Source organism: Lagopus leucura, unplaced genomic scaffold (genome assembly GCF_019238085.1).
Source record: "Lagopus leucura isolate 7727_CA_CO unplaced genomic scaffold, USGS_WTPT01 Super-Scaffold_73, whole genome shotgun sequence".
NCBI classification, from domain to species: Eukaryota; Metazoa; Chordata; class Aves; order Galliformes; family Phasianidae; genus Lagopus; species Lagopus leucura.
Window position 1 is genome coordinate 18,863,396 of NW_024962252.1, and position 7,915 is coordinate 18,871,310.

General features: G+C 35.5%; 1 protein-coding gene across 10 annotated transcripts in view; it reads left to right on the forward strand.

Moving 5' to 3' along the window:
* The window catches only part of PHF3 (PHD finger protein 3), a 46,121-nt gene extending 38,623 nt beyond the window's left edge, over positions 1-7,498 (forward strand). For all 10 annotated transcript variants that reach the window (XM_042889650.1, XM_042889723.1, XM_042889676.1 and 7 more), the window contains 4 exons: positions 327-474; positions 1,887-1,976; positions 3,163-3,358; positions 4,441-7,498. In XM_042889650.1, coding sequence (XP_042745584.1) covers positions 327-474; positions 1,887-1,976; positions 3,163-3,358; positions 4,441-6,620 — 2,614 coding nt within the window. In that variant the 3' untranslated portion in view covers positions 6,621-7,498. The remainder of the gene's footprint in view (positions 1-326; positions 475-1,886; positions 1,977-3,162; positions 3,359-4,440) is intronic.
* The last annotated feature ends 417 nt before the right edge of the window (positions 7,499-7,915 follow it).

Genomic DNA, 7,915 nt, shown 5'->3' on the forward strand with positions numbered 1-7,915 from the left:
AGATCTCAATGGGTCTGCAGCACTGTACGTGTCTCTCTGTCTCCTTTGGTACCATTTTTTAGTTCTTGGAAAAAATAATTTCTGCAGGCTCCAAAAATACAGTACTGAGCTAATATGCTGTTTATTTAATGGCTCTTCATGTGAGAAATATCTTCTTCTACCCTGGAAGATGAGGAACAGTAGGCTTGTCTGCTTGTGTATTTTCTTACCCTCTCAAGTATTCTTAACTGAAAAATAAAATTCTTAAGGATCTTATTTTATGAATAAAGGTGATGATTTACATGTCATGCTCTAAACAAAGTGGTTTTGTCTTTTATTTTTTTAAGATCGGAAACACCTGGTACTGTAGAATGTGAAAGTCTGTTTCTGGCACGCCTGAATTTCATCTGGAAGGGTTTCATCAACATGCCTTCTGTGGCAAAGTTCGTTATCAAGGCTTATCCAGTTTCTGGCTCCTTTGAATATTTAACAGAGGTACTTACATTTATTGCAAAGAGTAGACAATTCTTTTGTGAACTTTAGTGATTTATTTACCATATAGGCTAATGGTAGTATAATGATAAAAGACAATGAAATGTGATTATACTGAACACAGTGCGTGCAGGAGGAAAGAAGGTAGGCACAGTTTATCTGTGTAAGTAAATATTTTTCAGTTTGCCCTAAGTGAACCCATGGTTCAGCAGGATTCAAGTTCTCCAATGTATTTTAAGGTGTTTTTCTCTCATCTTTCTTGAGAATGAATAGCAGTTTCTATTGAGATAATTTTCCAAACATTCAACTGTTTCTAGTTTGCTATAAAACATCTTCTGTGTTAGGAAACTTAGGACAAAATTTATTACAGAAATAATCATCTCAGTGGCATCCATTTTCTGAATTACAGGTGAGGAAATGAAATCTTCCCTTTGAATTGAAAGCATTAAACAAGTCAGCATCAATTTTTGTAAGAAAGTGTCTATTGGAGATTTCTGTTAACATTATGAGCAGTCTTTTTTTCTAGAATAGAAATGTTTGTAACAAGATTTGGATTTTTTTTTTCTAATCTGGTGCAATTACAGCCCTTGTAAGGCAAAATTAACCTTAAAAATGTTTACTTAGTATTCTGTTCAGGCTCTGAGAGGCAGGAAAAGGATGCAACTACTTGTAACAGTTGTCACTGGAGCATAAAATAAAGATCAAAGAGCATGTAAGGCTCAGTCTTACTTCTCACCAAGTGACGCAGGATGTGTCAGCCTTCTAATTAAATAGTGTTAGGTCTTCTATTAATGTGCTTATCTTAATTTTACTGTAAATCTTCAGTCAATTGCAGATCACATATTACCTCTTGGTGTTAAAGGATTGTTTTAAAAATAGAGTGTACTTAGTATAATTCTTCTGCTTTATTTCAAAACAACTCATTTTCCTAAGTTCTGCAGTTATTCTGGAAGTCTGTTTATGTCATTAACAAAAATGAGTTCAGTTAGTATCTAAGAACAATTTTTCTTCTATGTACGTAAGTGTGTAGGTTATATATTTTCTCATTATTTAAATTTTAAAAGCTTATTATATTTCCCTATAGGTGTGCAATTCTCATAACAGCTTAATCATTAATGAAACTTGAGTATTTCTGGAGTGGAGTTCAATTTTGTTACTGTGGTGAACTGTTTTGGAGGAAGGTGTATATGAACAGCTTTGAGTGATAACTAATTTAGTACTAATTGATTTTGCTCTGAAAATCCTAATAGAAATATCCAAAATCTGAATTTAATTAATTTTCTAAATTATTTTTTCTACTGTTGTAACTTCTACTGACTTTTAAAATTAGTAGTTAAGAACTTTAATAATTAAGAATGTTTTGAATATATAAAATAGATATGTTTGATTCAGATTTTTGATTTCCTTTTTCATAGGATTTACCTGATAGTATTCAGGTAGGTGGCAGGATATCCCCTCACACTGTCTGGGAGTATGTAGAAAAAATCAAAGCCTCAGGGACCAAGGTAAGAAATTCTACATAGTGCTTGCTGTTTAGCATACATTCTGTTTACTCTGTATATCTTATTTTCCTGGAACATCTGCAAGATATGTCACAATTCAAGGATAAAACTGATAGTTATGTTAAATGGGATGGCTGTCAGCTTGTGGAATTTATTTTTTATCTAACCTTAATCTCTCATTTATTGTTTGAGAACACACGTATTTGTTGGAGAGAAATGCATATTTGAAGACAGCTTGACATGTCAGAAGTACTACTTTCTAGTTTCTGTATTGTTAGAGTATGTAAATCCACCTTGGTGGCCCAAGGTAGACTTGTACTGCAGTGTGCAAATTATCATTGTGTTGAGGAGCCCCAAACTAGACACTGCTTTCTCAAAAGTACTGAATAGAAGGGGATTCTGCTGTGGTTCTGACACCAAAGATGCAGTTGGCCTTCTTTAAAGCCCAGTTGCATTACTGTATTACTTATATTCAATGTAAGCCCATCAGGACCTGCACATCCTTTTATGCCAAGTTAGCCAGTTAGCCTTGTAGACCGTCCTGATTACTGGAGATATTTCATACAGAGGTGCAGGATTTCTTCACTTACTTCAGCTTACCTTCATGAGGTTCTGGTCAGCCCCTTGGAATAGCAACTTGCTCTTCAGCATATCAACCCATGTACTAACTGGTGTCATCTCAGTTTTGCAGTCTTCTGTTCTGTGTTCCAGCTCATAAATTGATCAAACCATTTAACAGGATCAGCCCCAGCATCAACTGCTGACCTGGGCTTTGGGTGTTATTCTGGGATTTGGATACTCATTTTCCTTTAGTATTAGATATTATTTTAGACATAGTAGACTATACAAGGTAAATCTTCCTAGTAATGTTATGGATAGGGAGGGGAATAATCTAGGGAAGCATACCAGCTTCCAAGTAAACTTCTTATTTAGTAGGCTGATAAAAGGATGACTTTTTGTCATGAGTTGTAAAGCACTTTTTTTTAAACTACTGAACATTTTTTATTTATCTTTTCCATTTTCCTTAATTACTTTTGACACTGTTTCTGCTCCTTCAGTTTTCTCTGCATTTTTGGGGAGGCTCTTTCTCATCTTTGAACTATGCTTTTAAATAAAGAACAGTAACTAAAACAGTTGAAATTTCATGAGAAATGTATGTATGATCTTTTATTTCTCTTTTTGTTAACAGGAAATCTGCGTAGTTCGCTTTACCCCTGTAACTGAAGAGGATCAGATATCCTATGCTTTGTTATTTGCCTATTTCAGCAGTAGAAAACGTTATGGTGTAGCTGCCAATAACATGAAGCAAGTCAAAGATTTGTATCTCATCCCATTAGGTTCCTCAGATAAAGTCCCACATCATCTCGTGCCTTTTGATGGGCCTGGTAAGTACAGCATGGAACTTTATTATCATAGCACTTCATGTAGAAGCTTATAACAGTAGAGGGAATTAAATTTTAAAAGGCAATTAATGATGTTATAGAAAGTAAGTCATTCAGTTCAAACAAGTCACGATTTTTCCATAGTGTTTTATTAACTTCCTTGAGAAGACATTAATTTTCAATTGTAAGATCATTCTGATTTTTTTAAGTGTCATTGAAAATATTACTTTGAACATAGGTTTCTTTATGTTTACAATCTCAGAAAATTCACTGGTGCACGTCACCTATAGTAGTAATCCTACTGAGTTCCAAATTGATACTGTAACTTAAAAACAGTATTTTTCTGGGTTTTTTTATTTGAAATCTATTAACTTTTTTTTAAACTTGAGCATCCCAAGCTTTTTAAAGGAGGAAAAAAACCAAGAAGGATGGACATTGGAGGTTCTGAAAAAAAAAGAGTAAGAAATAAAAAGCTCCAGAAATGACTGGAGCTGCTGCTTAAGCCTGATTTTTTTGTGTCAATTTATTTTGATTATATATAAAAAAAAAAAAAGATGGATGATTTCATTTTACATAGGATGAAACTAATACAGGATTAGCTACAAATCCTAATTCTCTTTGTGAGAACCTAGTTTAGACAAAACAAAATGCATAGTGAAGAGAGAGATAGTAGTATATCTTGAAACACAGTACCTTTCTGAAATGATGAAAGCATTTGGAAAGTCACTCATGGGTAAATCTTTGAAGAAATCTGTCTAACACAGATTGATTTTGGGACTTGTAGGTGTTAGTGTTTTATTAACATTGTTTTTCCTCTTGTGCTTCTCTATCACTGTTATTAGAGAGTAACTCTCTTAGACTAACACAAGTTGTTTAACTTCTTTTTTCTTTTAAAACTAGATATCCTATATAAGTCTTGTATTCTGTATTTAGAAGTTATAGGGGGTGATGATGGAAATCTCAAATGTCTTAAAATGAAGAATTTCTGTAATACATTATAAGAGCATGTGATTTATTTTTGTTAAAACTGATTACTTTAACCAAAGCACAAGTAGTTAATACATTGCTGTTACAATTTTGTGCAGGGATTGAAATTCATCGACCAAATTTATTACTGGGATTGATAATCCGCCAGAAAATGAAGAGACAGATTTCTGCTGTTACAAGTGTTACTAGTAGTTTTGTGGATGAAGTTTCTGAAAGTACCTTGAGTAGTGTGCCACCAGAAAAGAAAAGCAAGCCAAGCAAACCTGAAGTCTCTCATAATGAATTGGCACTAGAAGAAGAAGAGGAAAATGATTTTTTTAATTCTTTCACAACTGTGCTACACAAGCAGAGAAATAAACCTCAACCATCTAATACAGAAGATGTTCCAGCAGTTATTGAACCATTGGTGGAAAGTAACAAGCATGAACCACCAAAGCCTCTCAGATTTCTTCCTGGTGTTCTAGTTGGGTGGGAGAATCAGCCTTCTACTTTGGAGCTAGCAAATAAACCACTGCCAGTGGATGATATTCTTCAAAGCCTTTTGGGTACGACAGGGCAGGTATGTGAACAAAGTAAGCCAGAAGCAAGTCCTGATGAAGATATACCTTTATTAAATGAGCAAGCAACCTTAAAAGAAGAAAACATGGATGTTGATGAAGTAACTGCTGAAGTTAGTGAAACAAAGGCTAGTTCAGATGATACACAAGAGTCTGCTAATGCTACTGTTGGACCTGCAGATGCAGCAATTACAGGGTCCTCAAGTTCTACAAGAAATGCTGGAACTTTGATAGGACTTAATCTTAAGGGAAAACCTCTCGATGTCTCCACCGAAGCATTTCTAGCAAATGTATCTGCTCAGTCACAGAATAAAGAAACTGAAGAAAGTAAAGAAAATGATTCAAAGTGGCAGACACCTGACAAGGATAATGTCACACAGGAAATGAGAAGGACCACAAATTCCAACTTTTCTTCTTCATCAAATGCAGGGAAAAATACTGAGAACAACACTAATGTAAGTTCTACTGAAGGCACTACTAGTAATACCTCTAAATCACCACCATTTATTAATCTTAAAAGAGACCCTCGACAGGCAGCTGGGCGAAATCAGCAGACTAATGCTTCAGAAAACAAGGAAGGGGATGTTAGTAAAAATGAAGACCAACAGGTTGCTTCAGGAAATGATCAAATGGAACCAGAGAATAATCAGTCTTCTGGTGATACAGGCTTAAACCTGTATCCAAATGATGCACAAACAAATGAGATGCAGTATAGTTCAATCACAACAAAAGCAGATAACGCATGTGCATCGCAAGCAGAAGATACCAAACAGTCACAAGAAGATGCAATGCAAAACATTGAGGCTCTGAACTCATTTAGAATAGGACCAGCAGCAACTTCATCTCATTTTGAAACAGAAAATTCTTCTTGTTCTGAATTTGTTTCCAAAGTTCCAAGCCCTGTAACAAGTGGCAGCTTCTCATCTGTTAGACCTCCACAACCGAATTTCCAGCATCCTAAATCTAATCCACCTGGATTTCAGTTTCAAGCTCCTGCACCTCCTAACTTCCCTCCACAAAACAGCCCTATGTTTGGATTCCCTCCTCATTTGCCACCTCAACTTCTTCCTCCTCCAGGCTTTGGCTTTCCTCAGAATCCAATGATGCCATGGCCGCCTGTAGGTCATTTATCCGGTCAGCCACCACCCTATGCTGGACCCATTGCACAAGGGCTACCAGGGGCTCACAAACAGTCAAGATTTGTGGGGCCAGAAAATTTTTTCCAGAGTAAAGACACCAGGAGACCAGAAAGGCGTCATAGTGATCCTTGGGGCAGACAGGAGCAACATTTGGAGAGAGGGTTCAGTAGAGGAAAAAACGACCAGCAAAGACAAAGATTTTATAGTGACTCTCACCACCAAAAGAAAGACAGACATGAAAAAGAGTGGAACAGTGAAAAATACTGGGAACAAGATTCTGAAAGAAATAGACGCAGAGACAGAAACCAGGAAAAGGAGAGAGAGAGGAAGAGTAGAGAGGAGGGACATAGAGACAAAGAAAGGTTGCGACTTCCTCACAGTGATAGGGGTGCTGATGGAAAAAGCCCCAGAGAGACTAGAAACCCAGAAAAAAAGACAGAGAAGCCCAAACCTGAAGAAGAAAAGGCTCAAGAAAAAGATAAAGAGAGGGAGAAAAGTAAAGAGAAACATAGAGAGCGAGAAAGTGAAAAGAGCAGAGACAGACACAGGGACCACAGTGACAGATCTAAAAGCAAAAGGTAAAAAGATGCAGGCAGTCTTTTTAAAATCCTATTTAAGTAAACCATTAGAGTTATGTAGTAAAACTTTCTATTAAAAAAAAAAAAAACAACCAACCAACAGCCTGCTAGGATTGTGCCATCTTTTTTATTCAGTCTTGGTGTTTTGCAGAAACAAGTCTGTGTTTTGGTACTACTCGATGTACCAATGCTCATCCTTTTTTTCATTATACCAACTGTTGCTAGAAGTAGGAGTTTAATATTTTTTAAAAATTTACATTGCTGTATATTCAAAATTTTAAAGATTTCTTTTATTAATATGCAATAAAGGCTTAGAAATTTTCTTAGCTGATAAAGCTGGCTTTAGTCATGTCTGCAATATAGTTGCCTTTGGTAATTTGTGCTCTCTCCTGTTTTAAGATGCTCGAATAATTTTAAAGATTACTTTAATACAATAACCTTCTTTGTAAATTGCACTGTTTTTAAGGACTCCAGCAAGACCTCAGAATCCACACATGCTACAACAAAACACAACATGCTTGATGGTGTGAAGAGTTTTTTAAATTATTCAGTAGTACAATAAAGTAATTCAAGTGTATTTCATCGGTTTTTCAAGTATTTCCTAAGCATCTAAAGCAGTCTGTGACCAGAAATTGGAAGGCTGAGCTGCTCGAATGTTATTGCTTTAAACTGCACTTGTTTAAATAAGAAAGCATTTTTAACCTAAGTTCTTGAAAATATGTTTTGTAGTAGTTGATTCATTTTTCCGACCATTTTCCATGCTTCAAAAACTTGAATACCTGAGCTTGTACATTACTTTGTGTTTTGCTATCCTTTTTACTGTAAAATGTAAATATTTTAAGGGATATTTTGATTCTAAAATGATAAAACTTTCTCACATACTGTGTGTGTTTGATTTCATAGGTGTGAAACTGTAGGTTGAAAGAATCTAGAAGGCTAAGGTGTAGAATGTAGAAATGTAGAAATGTATTTTACATTTCATGGCTACGCTGTTCTGAGTTCCGGAGGAGCAAAGAGAGGGGAAGAAGGTAGAGGAATGTTTGTCCCATTGGGACTTGCAGTAAATTGATTCCTAATCGTGACAGCCATTCCACTGCAAAAGAAAAAGCCCAAAAAAGAAAACCTGAAGACAAGCTGAAATCTCCTGCCCTTATCTTTCTCAGATACACCTGTCATTTTGCTGAGTCAGTTAGCAACAAACATTCCACTATGTAAACCAAAAATGAGGTTTATTGTTCTATTTTTCAGTATTCTGTTTTTTTTTTTTTTTTTTTAACTTTGAGTACATTACCTTCTGTA